The sequence below is a fragment of the Callospermophilus lateralis genome, chromosome 5 (assembly GCF_048772815.1).
Source record: "Callospermophilus lateralis isolate mCalLat2 chromosome 5, mCalLat2.hap1, whole genome shotgun sequence".
In the NCBI taxonomy this organism is placed as follows: domain Eukaryota; kingdom Metazoa; phylum Chordata; class Mammalia; order Rodentia; family Sciuridae; genus Callospermophilus; species Callospermophilus lateralis.
Window position 1 is genome coordinate 152,044,733 of NC_135309.1, and position 21,074 is coordinate 152,065,806.

At 41.1% G+C, this 21,074-nt stretch overlaps 1 protein-coding gene across 1 annotated transcript in view; it reads left to right on the forward strand.

Moving 5' to 3' along the window:
* Positions 1–4,882: 4,882 nt before the first annotated feature.
* The window catches only part of Marchf11 (membrane associated ring-CH-type finger 11), a 110,982-nt gene continuing 94,790 nt past the window's right edge, over positions 4,883–21,074 (forward strand). The window contains exons 1-2 of the mRNA XM_076856211.2: positions 4,883–5,419; positions 6,590–6,745. Of these exons, the coding sequence (XP_076712326.1) occupies positions 4,883–5,419; positions 6,590–6,745 (693 nt within the window). The remainder of the gene's footprint in view (positions 5,420–6,589; positions 6,746–21,074) is intronic.

Below are 21,074 nucleotides of genomic sequence, written 5' to 3' on the forward strand. Positions count from 1 at the left end.
AAAGCACCTTGTTTTTGCTGAGGCTGGCTTTGAACTAAAGATCCTTGCACATCAGCCTCCTGAGCCACTGGGATTATAAACATGCACCACTGAGCCCAGCTAGAACTTTTTTTTTTTTAATTTAATTTAATTTTTTTTTGGTGGTGCTGGGGATTGAACCCAGGGCTTTGTGAATATAAGGCAAGCACTCTACCAACTGAGCTACAACCCCAGCCCCCTAGAACTTTTTGATGAGGTACCGCTGAGTGAAGTGAAGGATGAGCCATGAGAACTGGAATAATTCAAGAGGGGCATCTTGGGGTATAGCAAAGGCATAGAAGGGAGGGTTTAGAGAAGTTTTCAGAGAGGCAGTCAGGGGCTAGCTGGTATTTTGATATTACACTAAGAGTGTCAGGAAGCCATTGACAGGTACTGAGCAGGGGTCTGACATGATGGAATTTCCATTGGATTCTAAAGTAAGAAGCAGAGGAGTCAGTTAGGAAGCCCTTTTGATAATTCTAATGGTTTGGTAGTCCCGATGGTAGTTTAAACTAGGATGATGGGGATGAGGGGAAAAGTAGTAGTGAAAATTGGCTTATATTTTGAAAGTATACTGGCAAGATTTTCTTTTATACACTGAATGTATGATGCGAAAAAGAAAAGTCAAGGATGACTTCTGGGATTTTGGCCTGAACTACCAGGTGTATGAACAACTGGTTTACTGACACGATGAAGACTGGGAAAAGGATTTGAGGTGTTTGCTTTTGGACCTGGTTAGTTAGAAAGAGCTGTGAAGACAACAGAATATTACTCAGCCTTAAAAGAGAATAAAATCATGGCATTTGCAGGTAAATGGATGGGTTTGGAGAATATAATGCTAAGTGAAGGAAGCCAATTACAAAAAAACCAAATGCCAAATGTTTTCTCTGATATAAGGATGCTGATTTGTAATGGGGATGGGGGAGCATGGGAGGAGTAGATGAACTTTAGTAGGGCAAAGGGGAGGGAGGGGAAGAAAGGGGACATGGGGGTAGGGAAAATGGTGGATTGAGACAGACATCATTACCCTAAGTACATGAATGAAAACACGAATGGTGTGACTCACTTTGTGTACAACCAGAGACATGAAAAATTGTGCTCTATTTGTATAATATGAATTGAATTGAATTCTGCTGTCATATATCACAAATTAGAATAAATTAAATTAAAAAAGAGAAGCAGCTGTGAAGAATATAATTTGATACATGAATCAAGAAGTAAGTGGAGAGTTTAGAACAGGAGATAAAAGTTGTGAACTCCTCTGCACATGTCACTGGGTTATCATGTGTGGCACTGCTTTGGTTCTTGTGCCTAACAAAGCTATGTTCTGCATTCAGTGGTGCTAATAGCACAGATTCCACTTCACAATCAATCCCCTTTAAAACTCACCCTCTTTCACACACATGACACAATCTCATTGTTCTACAACAGAGGTCTTAGTTTCTTTTCTCTCAGATATCTGAAAGCAACTTAGAATTCTGAGTATTATACTCAGTGGCCACCGCATGTGTCCCAAAGGTGCTGACTGAACAATTCTGGAACATCCTGAAGAGTTAAACTTTAAGGATTGAGGGCAATTCTTAAGAGTTCTCCAGGCTAACTGCTACTGCTTGGAGGGCACATCAAGGTCATCGCACCTACTTCAGCTTCAGGATAATTGTGAAAACACTCAGACCTTCAGTAGCTTGGCTTGTTTCCTATTTAACATGCTTGAGCTGGCTCCAGGGCCACCTACAGGAGGTGCATTCTGAGGAAGTTCAAGATGAATATCCTACAGACATCCATTAATACCACCAAGAACTTGCTGGGACACACTTGCTTCAGCCCCCAACTCTCTCCCCTCCTGAAGACACTTCTAGAAACTAAAGGGGTTAGACCTTATAAGGGAAAATTTCATCTGGTGAGGGGTACACTGTACTATGTGTGTGTTTGGGTGAGGAGGTGTAAAAATGAAGACTTTTCTAGCATTTGTTGCACTATCATTATCTTTCTCCTCATTTATGTAGGTTGAGACAGGTTTAAAGTAGCACTCTACATTTGTTCAAACTTAATTTCCCGTCATTTATTCTTTTCTTGGTGGGTACACATTGGCTACCAGTGCTCTGGTGACCTGTCATTCCCCTGCCCTTCTTTATCTGGCCTCCTGGTCTCTGTCATCTTTTCCACCTGGGTGCCAGCAGCTGAGCATGATTCATCTTTTCTCACTATTCCATATTTTACAACAGGGGGATAGTCAAAGGTCACAAGGTGGTTTTTCCTGATCATTAAAGCTTTACTGAGTTAACTGAAGGTTGTAGACATGTTTCCCTTTTTTTAGGGAAGTCAGCTTTGGAGGTCATTGAATCTGAGATAGAATGATTTCATGTGATCCCCTACCGTCTCAAAGAAACTTGTGACTGTAGTTTACATAATTTATTATGTATCTTTAAAATATTTTTTAGTTATACATAATATTAGAATTCATTTTGGCATAACCATAAAACCACAGAATAAAACTTGCTCTAATTCAGTCCCGACTACTTCCCCTTTTCCTCCCTTCCTCCCTCCCCCATTCCTTTTCCTCTATTCTACTGATCTAAGAAACTTAATTTTATCTTATTGGAGTTACTTATTCTTCAGAAACAATCAACTGAGAGGACATACCTAGTCTTGGGGTCCTTTCCTCCTCTGTCCAGTTTCTGTGTTGACTGAATTACTCTATAAGGTTGGTGCCGTGGGAGGATTAGTCTTCCAGAGACTTCAGTTTGAAGGCTCTCAGGCATCAGGGAGAAAGCCCTTGAGGGAGAAGACTGGAGACCCAGGAGAAACCGTGGGGCAGTGGCTGTTATAGTGCTTTCCATATGAATTTAGGCACCTTTTTAATTTAAGATGTTTTGATCAAGGTTTATGATTATCTTAAGGCTTACAATGATTTTAAGGAGGTAATACACAAATTTATGCAATGTTATTTTGACAGGTGAGGACCAAAAATGAAAGCATATTAACAATCACATTTCTCCAATGTGATAAATTCCTAGGGCATGCAGGGATTATTATTTCAAAAATGCTTGCTGTTTGTCACTCAGCTACCAAAAATAAGCTCATCTGAGGGAACTAAGTGCAAGAGGACATTCCGGAGACTATTTCATCTGAGGCCATTTGTGACAAAGCATTCTTGAATTCTTTTCCTACTTCCTAATCAAACAAATTTGTTTAAAGAGCCGTTATTTTTTTAAAAGTCAAATATGCTTCTTCCTGCCAAACCGTGTAATTGAAAAATTAACTTAGGCTGGTAGTTTGCCTCACCATTTCAAAACATCTGTTAATGGGAATCAGTGCCACCAAACAAACCATCTACTACAGCACATTTTAAGAGGCAGAAGAAACAATTGGGGGAAAAAAAAAATCATTCGTGTTTGAGATGGTAAATCTGGAGTCAGGAAGCTCAAAAGTTCTTTGTTAAAAGATCAGTGACCTTGAACAAGTTAGTATGCCTATCTGATCCCAGGGCTTCAGCTGTGAAATGCAGCCCCAAATGACTGTTCTGAGAGCGAGTCTAAGAGCTGGTTGTATCCAGGACGTTAAAGTGTTACATCAGTGAAAATCAGCATTGATTTGCATGGACACATTACAGTACTGAAATCCAGTGACTTCAGAGTTCACACTGTATGAATCTGGAATCCACTACATGTGCTAATTTTTCTCTAGTTCCCTGCAAGTGAGGGAGTTTATTTCAGAGAGGACTCTTTTCAGAGATGTCCCAGAGAGGTTTTGTGAGGTGCAGTTAGGGAGAAATTGGGTTTAGGGTGGGTGAGTAAAAACTGGATCCAAGGTTGCAGCCACTTTTCCTTCCATCCTTTTACTGAAAGGAGGAAAAGTGACCACAAGCATCAAGATTCACTATTAGGAATCATTCCAAGAAATGGTGACCCTCTGACCTCGTAGGCACAAGATACTTAGAAATAACCCAGGAAACTTACTGCAGGAGAGAGGGCGCGAGGAAGACCCAGGGATGAATCAGGGGCGTGACACACAGTAGGAGGATAAATCTTCCAGTGACTTCTATCTGAAGGCTCTCAGGCAGCAGGGCGAGTGCCCTTGAGGGAGAAGGTTCGAGGCCCCGGAGCGATCACGGGTCGGCGGCGGTTACTGTACCCGGGTGCGCGCGTCCTTTCCCTCGCCCCGGCTCCTCCGGCTCCAAGGCTCACAGAACGCGGGTCTGGCGCGCCCCTGCTCCCACGCAGGTCTGGGCTCAGACATCGCGCCCCCACCCGGCCCGCGCTGCTGAATCCCACTGACCCACCCAATAACCGTCTCTAGACTGGCGGCCTCGGACCCCTCCCCCTTTCCCTGCACGAGAGCCGCAGTGCCGCGCCGTTTGGAGAGGGGTAATCCGCCCCGGAACCGACGTGAGCGGCCCCGGGGCGGGGTCGGTGGAGCCACTGAGGGATCCCCCAATTCCAGCTGGTCCTCGCCGCGCCTCACCCCGGCTGCGCGCCCCCCGCCTCCCTCCCACGAACCGCCCCCGAACCCGGCGCGAGCTCCCTGCGCGCCCGCTCCGTGGGCCCACCCGCCCGCCGCGCTGCTCCTCCCTCCTGCCCCGCAGCTCCCCCACGCCCCCCTCCGCAGCGCGGCTCTCACGCGCAGCGGAATTCGGCGCCGCCTCCATCAGAGCCGAGCCGGCGGCTCCGCGGAGCAGCCGCCTCTGTCGCCGCGCCAGGCCCTCCGCGTCCCCTCCTGTCCCGCCCTCCTGCCCTCGGCGCCCGAGTCCCCTTTCCCCACCCTCTTCCCTCCTCCCCTTTCCTTCCTCCCCCTCCGCTCTCTCTCCGGCTGCAGTCCGTGCCCGGCCCTCCAGCCGGGCCGGCAGGAGGGCGGCGGCAGCACCATGAGCTCTGAGGGCGGCCACAACCTCAGTCTGTGTCGCGGGGCGGAGAGCGGAGACGCCGAGCCGCCCCCGCCGCCGCCCCCGCCGCCACCGGGAGAGCCAGCCCCGGTCCTCGCAGTCCCGCGCTATCTGCCGCCGCTGCCCACGCCGCCTGTGCTCCCCGAGCGCACGGCGGGGCTGGATGACCCGCCGGGGGAGGTGTCCCCGCGGCGCAGGGGCACGGACGAGCTACCGCCGCCGCCACTGCCCCTGCCGCCCGCCGGCCAGGAGGTGTCGGCGGCTGGCGACTCTGGGGAGGGTCCGAGGCACCTCCCCGAGGTGTCCGTCCCCGAAGCGGCGGCAGGGAAGGGCGGCCCCGGGGAGCCTGAGGCCGGCGCGGGCGGGGAGGGCGAGCGGCGAGGCGCAGGCGACCAGCCCGAGACGCGCTCCGTGTGCAGCAGCCGCAGCAGCAGCAGCGGCGGCGGCGACCAACGCGCGGGGCACCAGCACCAGCATCACCAGCCCATCTGCAAGATCTGCTTCCAGGGCGCGGAGCAGGTAAGGCCGGGTGGGACTCCAGGGCAGCAAGCAGTGGACTTGGCCAGTGCCGGGACGGCTCCCGCTTTCGTTGGTTCAGCACCACGGACAGCGCACCCTCCCAGTTGGCCTGTCGGGTCCTGCCTTCTGAGCAGTGGCTGCCTTGTGGTTCCCCTTCCTTTTCTGTGAAAGCAGATGAAAATGTCCCGGTGGTGAATACCGGGCTAATTTGCTCCACACTTTTCCCTCACCATCTGTTTTTGTAGTTACACTTCGTAGGATGCTTTAATGATATTGCAAGGCCATAAGAATCTCTCGTGAATTACTCAAAGGATTTTGGTTTTTACGTAGAAGCAAAACTATAGAATGTAAGGTGAAGTCCATTAATGTACCCTGAGACCATGACTGGAGTTGAGTCATGTCACAAGAGCAGGTTCTTTTCTTATTGAAGATTTTGGTAGTTGTGTCTTACTGATGTGAAAAGCACGTTAGAGTTCTTTCAAGAGAGATAGGAAAGTGCTTTGAAAGAAAGGCAACTTAGCCAACAGTGTACTTTATATTTTGTTAGAAACAGAATTCTGGAACACCATTCAAGGTGCATGCAAACTTATATGAGAGTGATCATGCACAACAGAGGATAATATATCTCTTTTACAAAATGTGTGGGCTGAGAAAACATTAGGCTTAATATTTTTAAAAGTAAGGAAGTTGCATAAGAATATGCAGGCTTTCAGGGATATAGTGCCCTAAGTCAATATTAATGATGCTACATTTAGAAAAAGTAAAAGCATAATGCTATTGCAAGCTGCTTCCTGAGATGCCATGCATTTCTTCTTTAGTAATGATTAAGAATAACTACAGAGGAAATGCATCTGACCATCCACTTAAAAGTTATTAAAGAGATTTAATAGTACAGCTTTCCCCCAAGGGTATTGGGAGCTATATCTTGCAGACACTGTGTATGTTAGTAGAAACATTTATGTCATAACTCTCAGCAATATATTTGTAATAGTGTAAGATTTTAGTTTCATTCCCATCAGAGGTATAAAATTTTAATTTGCTTTTCTGGGATAGAGCTTGATGATTGCATCCTTCTGGGTAAATGACTTTGAAAGAAAAAAGAAAGCAGGCTTTGTATTTTAAAATAAAAACACAAACACAAATATTCCTATTGACCTTTTTCTGTTCCAGGGAGAGCTATTAAATCCCTGCCGATGTGATGGGTCAGTTCGGTACACACACCAACTGTGCCTGTTAAAGTGGATCAGTGAGAGAGGCTCCTGGACCTGCGAGCTCTGCTGTTATAGATACCACGTGATAGCCATTAAGATGAAACAGCCTTGCCAGGTAAACATAACATTTTGTTTTTCCAGAAATAATCTAGTTAACATGAGTGCACTTGAGTTTAGTTATTACTTAGGATATTTACTTATGCTACTTAAAACATTTTATGCAAATTGCAGTAAAACCAAGATTTAGAATTTGTAGAGATGTGCTTTGAGAAAGCAATTACATTTATCTGAGAAACTCAAAAGACATTTTAATCAAATGGTTTTCTCAATAATTTGTTATTTACTGACTAAATTGAAACCACTTTTGTTTCTAAAAGATCAAGTTGGTAAAATATCATATGCCCTATTTAAATCTATTTTTACTAATTAGAAATGTTACACAATGTATCTTATTAATATTTTGTTAATGGGTATAAACACTGATAAGCCCCATTTATGGAAAGCAAAACTTTACTACTATGGAAACTTTGGTTGAACCTATCAGTTCTAATCTGAATTACTCTTTTCATTTAACCAGGCTTTCTTTTTTCATAGAAGATTTTTTTCACAGTTAAATTTTGGCCATTTCATTGTTTCCTGTATTCAACTATACAGTGGATGCAGAAGTATTTTCAAGAGTTACTTTCAATAATACTACTGGCATCACACATATTATTAAACTTTTGTATAAAATCACATAACAACAATGTACACAAATGCCCTGGGGGGGAAAAACTATTTCTTTTTTTTTTTTTTTTCCTGGTGCACCTGATTGGTTCTTTGAGTAGGCTGGTAGAATGTAAAACATGGAATATTAAGAACGGCATTTTAAAGAAAAGTAGGGTAACATGTAACTGATGAGGCCAGATAGTGAGATGGGACTGAAATTAAGTAGACAAATGAAAAAAGTTAGTACAGAGACAAAGGAGATAATGAGAGGAACAGGAAGAGGGAATTGAAAAGTTGAGAGGGGGAAATGCAATAAAATCCTGTTTCTATCTAAATCACCAAATGTGATTTGCATTGAGTAGTATAACATTATAGGAAATTGTAGTGTTTCCAGAAAGAAACTTGAGCTAAAATATTGCTGCATTAATAATTTAAATTTCATAGTTTTTAATTTGCACATCCTTCGTATAGTTTGCAATTAATTTGCATCTCTGGTAGTTGCCATTTAAGGCATGACTAACAAGCATGAAATAAAAATATGAATTTTCTCAAGCTGACCTGAGGCTTTTAAATTATTTGAAAAGAAGAAGCATGACTAATTCGGATAAGTGGTGTTATCATGCTGAAGATAGGTGCAAGCCTGACACATTTCCCCAGAACCTTTAATTGATCAAACTACTTGGAGATCAATTTAGAGGTCTATCATAGTTGTGTTGAAAAACAGATGGAACCATGTCCAAAGGTCAGGACATGGTTAATGTAATTATATCTGTAATAGTTTATGAATACAAATATATGGAAAGATAAGAAATGAGCGTTGTTGTTGCTTTGGCAAAAAGTCTAATGAGAAGGACTATGGTCAGAAGTTCAAGGGTTGAAACAGAATGCTTACTCAGTAATTTGAAAACTTCAGCTTATGAACATTTCATGTTAATTCATTTGGGATAATTTGAAGTAAATAGAAATAGGTCCTTGAAGAACATTTAAAAATGGAACTAAAAGGCTGGGGATATGTATATATACATACACACACACACACACACACACACACACACACACACACAAATTGTATTCCTATAGCAAAAAAGAATTGACTTCTGCTGTCTTTTACATCATTAAAAATATTCGATGATTATTTTAACGAAAGCAGATCTTCAAACTATGTTGATATGGACCTCCTCCTCCCCACAAAACCCTCTAACTAATCCACTCTTACTAACACATTTAGCAACACATTTTATTATGACATATATAAATAATACTGGGATCAGTAGGTAACCTGATCTGATTGTTGCCATGAATTGTGAAATAACATTCAGAAACAAAGTTGATATGAGTTTGATAATAGCTTCTATCATACCAGAGATGAGATAACTTTTCAGGACTCCATTATAAATAAAGCATGGTGCTCTCAATAAACAAAAGAGTTATAAAGTTCCCATAGTGGGTTCTTATACATAGGAGTAGTTCATACTCAGTTGCTCAGATGAAGTTTGGCCACTTGCCTGACATTTCTGTTGTGGATGATAAAAAGCCTGAGCTTCTTATCTTTTTTCCTTGCCAGTGTAAGCCCAGAGTTTCAGAATTAGCATTTATCACATTCGTGTTGCTTTGGAAGGTAGGTAGGGATCCACTTCCTCATGGTGAAGAGTCACACAAGAAGCATATATATGGCCCTTCCCTTCACTTTCCGTCTCTCTCTGTCCCAGGTATAGAGCCGTCCCACAACTGTGAGCAGGTATTTCCTTGAATGTAGAGAAAAATAGAGAATAAATAATAATAATAAGTGATAACATCTAAGGAACATTTACTCTGTGCCAGGCACTGTTCTAAGTGCTTTATGGATACTACTGTTAAGTCCATGTAGCAAATCAGAGAGGTGAGGAATATTATTATCTCTATTTTACCCAAGTGGAAACTGAGGCTCAGAAAAGGTCAGTAACTTCTACTAGGTACATACCTAGTAAAGGATAAAACCAGGATTCAAGGTCAGTCTGGCTCCAGGGGCCATAGCCATTGTTACTGTTCTAGCAAGTGTTCTTCTCAATCTACTCCTAGCCTTCATGATGTTTCTGGGTCTATCAACTTGTCTTGTTTAAGCCTCGTGAGTAGGAACTGTGTCTCTAAGATTAGAGTTTGACAAAGTTTCTGGCTGCCTTTTTCTGCATAACAACCACTTGAGTTCTTAATAGTTTAAACAGAACCATTACTTATTAACCATGTGTTTGTATTGACTGAGGTCAGCTGGGAGGTTCTGTTCCACATGTGACATCATTTGGCGCTGTAATCCAGAGGTCTGATTGGCTGGAGCATCAAGGATAGCTCACTTGGTTGACTTGTTCTTGGTGCTGATTGTTGGTTTGGAAGCTCCTTGGAGCTGCCTACTGGTGCCTCATTTGTCCTTCCATGCCATTTGTGCTTCTCAGGCTGTGATAACAGGGTTTCAGAAAGGTGCAAGTGGAAGTTACAGATTTTTTAAGGCTCAACCTCTGAAGTTACATGGTTTCACATCTCTGCATTTTTTTTTTTGTTTAAAGCAAGTCATAAGACCAACTCAGATTCAAGGGAGTACAGTTTGTTTGTTTTTTTTTTTTTTTTATTTAAAGAGAATGTCCATCCTTAACTCATCATAGGAGATAACTTTTAAAATGGCTCCTTGTGCTTGCCCTGGTCTCTGTGTTTGGTCCACATGGAGTGGCAGGCATCAGCATAGCTGCCCTACTGAGGGCATGTATGGGAGATGGACTCAATCAGGATTTTTGATGCATGTCTTCAAGCACTTTAAGAAGTGATTATTACTGTGATTTATCCCCTGGTGCTCACTGGGAGGTGGGGATAATGAAGGGCAAGGAGCCAGGAAGCAGGTGTGTATGAGAGAAGCATGCTACAGTAAGTCTGAAATCTTAGTTTTAATTATTTTCTCTCATTGACATTTGAGTTCTTTTAGAAATGGGGTCTAAACCTCACCATTTCATTGGATTTTAGTAATGCTCATTAATAAGACCCGATAGAAAGTTAGCAGATGTATTTTCTACAACATATTTAAATCTTAATTGTTACATCATTAGCTGTAGGAGTTAATTAAATCTGAGGTAATTAAAATGCACTTACCTTCCTACCTACTTGGAGAATCTATTTTACTTATTAATATATCTAGATGATACATTAATGATATTTCGAGAGTAAAGGATAATTCTATTTCAAATCTCATAGTATGGTCTATAATTAGTGAGATGCAAGAACATATAAGATCAAATTTATTCTGAGATGTTGGTGACATTATAAGTCAATTAAACCATATTCCAGCTTATGAAGCTTTTAGTTGTTTATCAAGAGATATGGATCTTTGAAGAGGTAACATTTACTAGATAAATCATTGTATAGGAAACTTTCAACTTGCTATAAAAGCAGACTGCACTGTCTACAAATATAAAAACATGTAAATGTGAAGTAATAGCTGTTCCCTTAGATCAGCTTCCTAGACTCTTAGTGCTTCAGTTAGCTCATCTTTAAACAGGATAATGACACAAATCTCATACATTATTTTGAGGATTAGAAACACACGTGAAGAGCTCAGAATGGCACCTGGAATGTAGTAAGTGCCATCTGACTTTTGGCTGTGATTATAATTACTTCTCCTCACCTAAGGGGTGGGGACCTTCAGTTGGCCCCTGTTCACAGGTTCTTCGTGTTTTCTTCAGTCTCTTGTCATCAAAGTGACATTAATGATCCCTCTTTCCATGTCATTTAAAGTTTTATTTTATTTTTAATTGACAAATAATAATTGCACATATTTATAGGATACAAGATATGTCAATGCATATATACTTTATGGAATAATTAAGTCATACTAATTAGCATAATCATCACCTCGAGTAGTTATCATGTCTTTGTGGTAAGAATGCCTAAAATCTTCTCTGTTTTGAAATACGCAATACAGTACTATTAATTACAATCCTTGAGCTGGGCAATAGGGCCCCAGAACTCCTTTTCTCTAATTATAACTTTGTACCTATTGACCAACATCTCCCCTTTCCCAACCACTCCAGTCCCAGTCTCGGGTACTGACCATTCTACCTTCTACTTCTATAAGTTCAACTTTTTGTAGATTCCACATCTCAAGTAATATTATATTGTTATTTGTTTCTTTGTGCTAGGTTTATTCCAATTCACATAACGTCCTTTAGTTTCATCCATGTTATAGCAAATGACAGAATTTTGTTTTGTTTTGAAGGCTGAATCATATTCTCTTGTGGTCTAAATACCATGTTTTCTCATCCATTCATCTGTGGATGGTTACCTAGATCATTTCCAAGTGATGCGTGTTAAGAATCCAGTATCATTCTTTGTCTTTAGATTATTATCTCTTGCTCTTTTGGGGAAACCCATCTCAGTTTCAGATCAAATTAATTATCATAAATAATTAATGGACCAGCAGGTGTAAGGAGATGTAATGTAACTTATTTCCTTTCTAGTTGTCATTTCCCATGGGTCTTCCTTACGTCCTTCTGAGTCTTCCCATAATTAGAGTTATAAGGTGCTTTTAAATGTGGCGAGATTTGGGGCAACACTATTCAAAGTCAGGCAGCCATTGCTCGTTTGTACTTTGCAGTGGGCCCCTGTTGGGTGGGATACCTGTGACCTGTCAGTAGGGGAGGCCAGAGAAGCCTCAGAGATTCCTGGAGGGCAGCATGGCCAGGGGGAGCTGAGTGTCATTCACAGTGTCCCCAACTTTCCTTCTTCCTCCTTCATTGCTCAGAGTACCCCAGGAAAGGACAGTAATATCTACCTGCCTTTCCTGCCTGGGGAGGGATCGAGACTTCATGTGGGACGTACACCTTTGTGGGTATGAGGCCCTTGGCCACCTTTACTAGCCTGTAACATTTTTATTAGCCTTCCATTACTGCTTTTCCTTTAAACATTTATAATGTGCTCTCAGCAGCAGGTCGTCTTATAGCAGTAAGAATGACTGGAAGGGAGAAGGAGGGTGACATGACATGAGTTTTCATTTTCATCCATATTCTTAAACCCTGAGATTCATCATGATAGAGGAATATAGTGCCAACTGGGTTTGTCTTTGTTATCTTTCTAAGGTAGAACTTCTGGTCTTACCTGTATGGCATTTATAGAACCTTAATTAGCTTTTGGAGGACTCCTGTAGTCATTATTTTCCTGGACGACATGAAAGAGGTATCTTCATCTTCAGAACTGATAGCATGATGTAGTTGATGCACTAAGAGGAGCTGAAAGATTATGGAAGTTGGCTGAGATTTTGAAAATGTGTGGATAAAACACGAGAACTGGAACTCCATCAGTATTGCATGCTGTCTTTTGAAGTAGTTCAAGGCCTTTGCACTTTTTGGCTTAAAAAATTCTCAAAAATGTCCACATGTGTGCCCTTGTGACATGGTGTGTTAGCTTTTCGTCACTGTGACTGAAATACTTGACAGACACAACGTAAAGGAGGAAAAGTTTATTTTGACTCATGGTTTCAATCCATATTGCTTTGTGCCTGAGCATCATGATTGAAGGGTGTGGAGAAGGAAACTGTGTAACTCATGGCAGCTGAGGAGCAGAGAGAGAGAGAGAGACAGGTGAGGGAGGGAAGGGGTTGAGGATAAGAAACGCCCTTCCACTGTGCCCTAGGGACCTACTTCTTTCAACCATCCCCCACTGCTAAACTTCCTGCCATCTCCCAGTAGTCCATCCACCTATCAGTGGATTCATCCACCCCATGAGCTCAGAGCCCTCAGATCCATTCACTTCCCCAAAGCCTCACTTTGAAGGTTGCTGCACATGAGCCTTGGGGGGACATTCCAGATCCAGATCATAATACATGGTGAGCCGCCACTTTGACTTTTTCTCTAGCGGTTCTTACTGATGTTCTTTGTGGTTTAAAGCTGATGAGAAATTGAGGGGAGACTTTTCATGTCCACGCCTGAGTTAACTGAAAAACAGTGCTCAAATGCAATATTTCAGTGTATACGCTGGTGTGTCTTATAGTGAACTACAAATGTCAAAATAAAAAACACATCACGAGGCAATTTCCCTGACTTAGAAATTGTTTTTGTCTCATTTGCTTACTCATTTCCCAAACACATGAATCTGCGATTGACTCACTAGAAAAGATTAATGATTCTGTACTGAATGAAATATGTAAATTAATTTTGTATACTACTGTAGCCACTTTATTTACTGTACAGGCTGTGAGTACAGCAATTTTATAACTTGTCCCAGAGCCAGATAGCTCTGAGACAGGAGAAAAAGGAGGTGGGAAACATTTTAGGCCTTGTACTCTGCTGTTTCTAAACTTTATAGAACAACACATGGGGACAGTGTAGACTCCATTGGTTCTACTCCAGAGCATTCTTCTCCATACACATCTGTTTTTCTGCATGTTCTATCTTTCCTTGAGTGTATTTCCCCTTTGAAACTTTTCTCTTCTTTGTTTTCTTGGCCTGTGCATCCACCTGCTTGCAGGAAGGAAGAATTTCCCCTTGAATCTCCTGAGTTGAAATGGGTAGACCTACTGGTCAAAGCAAGTAAGAGTAGCAAGACACTTTGGCAGTGGTTGGATGGAGGAACATTGTCATGGCTCTATGTTTTCATTTGATAACTTTTAAATTGTTATTTACATCTAAAGTCAACAGACTTGTTCTCTAAAGGGCCAGATAGAAATCCCTTTAGGCCATGGGGCCATTGTAGCCACTCTCCTGGCCAGGATGCAGCTACGGACACTATATAAATGAATGAGCGTGGCTGTGTTCCAGTACAGCTTTAATAATAGACACTGAAATTTGAATTTTACAAAATTTTAATGTGTCAAGGAATACTATTCCTTAAAAAGTTCTTCCCTGCCACTTAAAAATGTAAAAGTGTGTGGGCTACGCCAGAGCAGGTGGTGAGCTGGACTTGGCCCAGCGGAACTTGGCAGTAGTTTAAACAAATGGAACATTGATGTTGACTGAGGTGTTTCATGACCTCTTAGAAAACTACATGTGCAAAGTGTCTCTAAATTTTTTTTGTTGTTGTTGTTGTTTGTAATTTCTAGTGAAATCATGATGAGCTTGCATTATTTTAAAAAATGGTGGCACTTGAGCTCCATGACAAAATGCTATTTCTTTTTAATATTAAATATTTAAATCATTGTTTCATTTGGTTTCTTGGTTGTGTCAGACTCATATCCTCAATTCCCAGGAGTAGCATCAGTTAAGTCAGAAGCAGAAGGCAGGGCATGTCAGAATGAGCTCTCAGTGTCCTTGGAACAGTCCACCTCTCATCTCAATGAGGCCTGGAATGCACGGTGGAGAATGTTGGGTAGATTCTCTTAGGTATCTGCAGCCCAGCAGATGTGATTGGCATACCCTCTTCTGAATGTCTTAAAATGATATTATTTCAGTTTGCTTAGGGTTTCTAACCTTGCTTTCTAAATGGGTAAGTATAACAATAAGTGGGACAAATTTTAGACCAAATTAAAAAAAAAAAAAAACAGCTCAATATTGCTTAAGATTCTTTTTCTTGGTCACATGGTGGGTATCCAGTGAATATTTGTGGTATAAATGAATGAGTGGATGTACAAGTGAATGTTTTAGTAAAGGGGCCAGAATCACGGAGGTCATGTTATTTCTGCAGTGAAGATGCATCTTAAGAAGTAATGCATTCATTACTCATACATTAGCCATCCACAAGCTGTTAATTTTCAACTTGTTTTTAAGTTTATCTTTTAATAATGCTATTTAGAATTTGCCTGGGAAAATATATTCAGCTTTTTAGACCACAGTAAAAATCCTTTAAAAGTAATTCAGAGATCTCTCTTTTTTTAAAAAAAATGGACTTTTATTTTGTTTATTTATTTATATGTGGTGCTGAGAAACGAACCCAGTGTCTCACACATGCCAGGCAAGCACTCTACCACTGGGCCACAATCCCAACTCCTCAGGGATCTATTTTTAAAACCTAAAATTAAAAAAAAAAAAATCTTCCAATGAGACATATCTGCTCTTTTCAGAACATAAAATGTCATGAAAAAAAGACTTGGTGAATGTGGAATTATCCCTGTGTGACACATTTGCTTTCTTGAGATTGTCACTGGTTGAAGGGCTTCATGTAGCATTTGTGCAGGGAATTTGAATAATTTGTTGGAAATTTTACTATATGATCATGGGTATGGCTGAGCTACTGAGAATGTCTACTGGTTATAATTTCTTTTTGGTGTGAAATCTGCCACCTGGCTGAAAACAAGGTGACGTTTTTTGATGAGTGGTTTGTACAGTTGTAGCACCGCTTTAGGAATGTGGTGAACACATACTCCAACCCAGGGAGATGGAGCAGAGAACAGGCTCTTTCCTCCTTGCTCATTTCCTGCCTCCCTTTGGCATGTAGCTTTGCTGTGATGTGACTGATGTTTTGCTAAAGGGATTGGAACAAAGGAAATTCAGCTTCATTCTATTTTTGGACCTTCTAAGAGTAGAATGGGATGACTTGGAGGGCAAAATGAGAGCACCTCTGACCCTGCAGAAGGCAGGGAATGGGCTGATGAGTAGATAATCGCCTACGATTACCAGTAAATGGATGGCAGCTCAGAGGATGTGGCCAAGAGAAATTGCATCTTGGCTTGTACTTGGCTTGTATCCTTGGGTATCGGACAATGTCTTCCTCGTGAGCATAGCTCATAATTCAACAGCTGTCTCACATGATTTTGCCAAATGAAGTTTTATCTAAGCAGAGGTGGACTAGAGACAGTTGCACACGTGCACACTCATACACACACGCACACACACATGCACAAAAGCATTTCCATGTAGGCAAAGTCCGAAGGGTACTTATTGAAGAGCCATTTCTTACTCTATCCCTCCTTTAGGTATATGATATGCTGTGAAAACTCCCATCTCATAACCTTCTCTCTTTTCAGTTTTTTAAAATTGGTTCTTTTTAGTTACGCATAACAATATGATTCGTTTTGACATAATTATAAGAGCATGGACTTTATTTGTTGTAATTCAGTCCCCAGTACTTCCCCTTTCTCTTTCCTCCCCCCTCCTCCTCTTTCCTTCCCTCTGGTTAACTGATCTTTATGCTATTTACTTATTGTTTTTTGAAAATTAGTGTCTTGTGGTTGTGCGTGATGGTGAGTTTCACTCTGGTGTATTTATATATGTACACAGGAAAAGTCCGGTTCATTCCGCTGCCTTTTCTTGTCCCATCCCTCCCCCCTTCCCTTCATTCCCCTTTGTCTACTCCACTGATTTTTCTTCTTCTTCTTTTTTTAATCCCACCACCCCTTATTTTGGCTTTGCTTCATTCTATCAGAGGAAACATTCCCCCTTTGGCATTTTGGGATTCCTGTTTTTGTCTCCTCAAGTTACTTCATTTTGATTGGTGACACTTGGGCAATGTGTCCTTATTGGGGTAATAGAATTCTGTTGTCTTAATGGGCATTTTAGTTTTGCTTCTCTTTTTGGTATGCTAATTATGTGCAAGTGGCCAAGAGCTTAATTCAGGCCCGGGATGCCTGTCCATAAGCCTCTAGCTCTTGGAATAAGAACCCTCTGGACACTCCTTTGTTATATATGGTCTTGCAGTTGTGCCAAATGTCATCTCCCTACTCAATTTGTGTCACGACATTGAACTGCATAATAATTATGAACAGGGAACTATTTCAGGAAATTTACACAGGCTTGCCTTGGTTTGTTCAATCTGTTAAAAAAAGATTCTGGGAAAGATGGAATCTCTCACAAATATCAGGGGATTTTATTTATATTCTTATGGAAGAATATTTCATAAGCCACAGGAAATATGTTTGTCTGGCTCTCTCCCCCATCTCCCTTGCTAGCATTAACTTCTCTATGTTTACGTTTGCAGATATTTTTCATAACTATGTATGCAGGTGGCCTCTATATTAATTTTTAAGAGTAAAGTAAATACAAATATTGTAGCTACAATTAACTTTGCCAAAATTTGCTGGGTAGCTATGCATGGAAAACCCTTAGATGTTGACGCGTTTCTCAGTGACTTGGAGACAGCACTTAGGGTGAGGGGTGAATCTCCCTATCCTTGACTGCCCCCTCCTCTGACCTGCCACTACTGGCACTGAAGGTAATATCTGTTACAGAAAAGAAAATCTGAAAAAGAAATATGCACTTTATTTTGAAAATGATTAGGCTCTGCTAAAGCAAACATCAGACGAAAAATGTCTGCTATCCCTTCAATTACCTGAAGGGAAAATTTTACTGCCAGGTCATGATGAATATATGGAGAATGATATTAAAACAAAGCATGGCAGTGGATTATATATGTGATAATTTTGACCTGGAAGGTGATTTTATTGACGTTCATGGATAACCACAGAACAGTTCATCTTTGCTATTTCTTACTATCAGCTATATATCAATACTACTTTTATTAAAATTTATTTACTCAATAGATTAACCACTGCTACATAATAAGCACTGTTCTAAGTCTTGAAGTAACAGATTTGGTTAAAATAAAGTAAGACCCTTGTTCTAGAATTTAAGATTATTGATGGTGAGGGACAGAAAATAAGTAAGAAAATAAATGTAAGAACTAGGTAGTTATAGGTAGTGCTAATGACTCTAAAGGAAATAAACTGGGTGCTGGGTGTGATGATTAATTTTATGTTGGAGAGTACCCTAATATTTATTCAGACATTACTCTGGGTGTATTTGTGAGTAAATTTCTGTAGAGAGATTAACAATTAAATTCATAGATTGAATTAAGCAAATTGTTCCTCCGATGAGGTTGGGCCTCTTCTAATCTGTTGAAGGCCTGAACTGAACAAAAAAAGGCAAACCCTCCCTTGAATAGGAGGGAGTCTCACTTCCCTGACTGCTTGCCAGTTGGGACATTGTTTTTTTTTTTTTTCCTTGCCTTTGGACTTGAACTGAAACACTTATTCTTTGTGGGTCTTGAGCTTTCTGTCCTTCAGGCTAGTACACTCTCAAAGCTCACTATCAGTCCTCCTGGTCCTTAGGCCTCACGCTTGAACTGGAACTTCACCATTGGCTCTCCTGGTCTCCAGATTGACAGTTATAGATACTGGGACTTGTCAGCCTCCATTGTCATGTAAGCTAATTTCTTATAATAAAAATCTTTTAATAACATGCACTGGGTGATTAAAAAGGATGTGGTAAAGTGGACCATTTGGTACTTGACTGAAATTTACTATATCCCTATAAACTCATATTACATCTAGAAATATTTATAGATATTTACATATGATTGATTGGTATCCATACATATATTTCCTAGCTCACTCTGTTGAGAGGGCCTAATAATAGTGACATCTCAATAATAATCTCAGCTAGGGCCAGATCTAAATAGGTTTCATTGCTGTTCTGCACTAAAAGGATACAGTCACACACAAGATGAGACTGAAGCATTGTGTAGTGCTGGAAAGTATAGATGTGCTCAAAAAAACAAAAGAATGGGGGCATGTTAAAGGCACACAGGTGCCCACTGTGAAAGACCCCTCTATGAAAAAAGATTGAATAATTTGAGCAACAATATTTATTAAAATGTGGTATTGGATTATAACTCAACCTGTGCTATAAACATCCATGAGTGAATATTGATATAAAGAAATGATTGAACAAATAAATGGAAGAGAGGAGATGAATCTCCTGGACAGAATATATCCAAATAATTTATGGATGCAATCCCCCCTCCAAGAGATATCGCTCATGTCCGTGTCCCTGTGCTTGGTGACTTGTTTCCAAGGGGCATTTGGGTGGGAAGGGCAGGAAGACTAACTCTATAATGAAGAAGGCTAACATGCTGACTTCATCCAGGTGATGAAGTTTAACATTGTTAGTGATGACCAAGCATTATTGGGGTGTCATGTTGATGGCATATGCCTTTAACATGCTGTGATAAGACTGTTTTACTGGTGGGATTCTCCTCTTCTAATATATATTTTTCTTTGTTTGTACTGGGGATTGAACTCAGGGGCACTTGACCACTGAGCCACATCCCCAGCCCTATTTTGTATTTGATTTAGAGACAGGGTCTCACTGAGTTGCTTAGCGCCTGGCTTTTGCTGAGGCTGCTTTTGAACTCTCTTAGATCTTCCTGCTTCAGCCTCCAGAGCTGCTGGGATTATAGGTGTGCACCCAGCTAGATCCTCCTCTTCAATACCCATCACCCTAGTCTAATCAGATAAAGCCAAATCAAGGACCTCACCAGTACTCCTCAAAGCTGAAGAAAAGCAAGAAAAGCCTCAAAAAGTGTCGAAGACCAAAAGAGACCAAAGAGCCATGATAACCAAATATAATGTGGGATCCTGGTTAAGTCCCTGGAGAAGAAAAAGGGCATTGAGAAGGGCTGGTGAAAACCTCATCAAATATGGAATTTTGTCAATATTAGTGTTGGTTGAGTATTTGTCATAGATACACCACAGCCCCGTCAGATGTTAACAATAGGGAAACTGGGGGTGGGTTTATGGAAACTTTTGTACTATCTTTGCAACTTTGTTTTTTGTTTTTGTAAGTTAAAAACTACTCTGAAATTAAGTTTATTAACACACACACACACACACAGAAGGCTAGAGGAGGTAGCTGGAGGAGGTAGGGAAAGTCTCTCTGAGGAGCGGACATCTGAGTTAGACCTGAAGGTGAGCAGTGATCCTGCCTTTGAGAAACTCTGTGAAGAGCTGTTGGAAGGGGGATGGTGAAACTGAGGACCCTAAGCAGAAAAGGACTTGAGATATTTGAGGGAATCAAGGAAAGGCCATGTGGCTGGAAGACTGTGAGTCTTGGGGGAGTGGGTGACCTCACTGGGGAAACAGCTCCACCTGTCCACGCAGGCCGCCTTGAGGAGTTAGACTCTCATTTTAAGAGCTCTGGCAAGAATTGGGTGATCTCAAGCAGGGAAGTAATACAGTGACAACAGATGCCTTTGGTTGCTTGGTGGACCCTGGACTGCAGGGAGGCAGGGCTCAAAGCATGGATGCTGATAGAATGCACTTCTTTTTTTAAAGAGATTTTTATTTAGGCAGCACAGAATACATGTGTTTGCATTTGTATGTAGAACACAGAACAGTCATTTTTTAAACATTTTTTTTTAGTTGTAGATGGACACAATATCTTTGTCTTATTTATTTATTTATTTATTTATTTATTTATATGTGGTGCTGAGGAACGAACCCAGTGCTGAGGATCAAATGCATGTCAGGCAAGTGCTCAACCGCTGAGCTACAACCCCAGCCCTAGAATGCACTTTTGATGGACAGAAGGGACATAGTGGACACTTATGCTAGGACGATGGCAGCAGAGATGAAAAACAGACCCACCCCAAAATGCTTTGACAGTAGAAGCAATAGGTTTTAAATTTTGTTTTGTAATTTTATTTGATGACAAAATATCTGAATTGATCTGAAGCTATAAATAATCTGTGCTTCATTAGTGTCCGAAGTCATAGTGTGATTTGCTAAAGGGTGCTGACCTAGATCATGCTGATGGTGTGTGTCTTCGATTTGTATACTGAAAATGCATGATTTTTTATTTTTATTTATTTATTTATTTATTTATTTTTCCATCACAAGTCTCCGTTTTATTTTTTACACTTTATATAACTTTATATATAGTACACACAAGCCCAAGCTAATATTACATGGTTTCTCTAAGAGAAAGGGCAGGCCTCCCCTCTACCACCATTAGTGAGTATGAGGGCTCATCACAGGTTCCTTAGGGTGGCGCATGATTTTTTAAAAAGCCAGACAT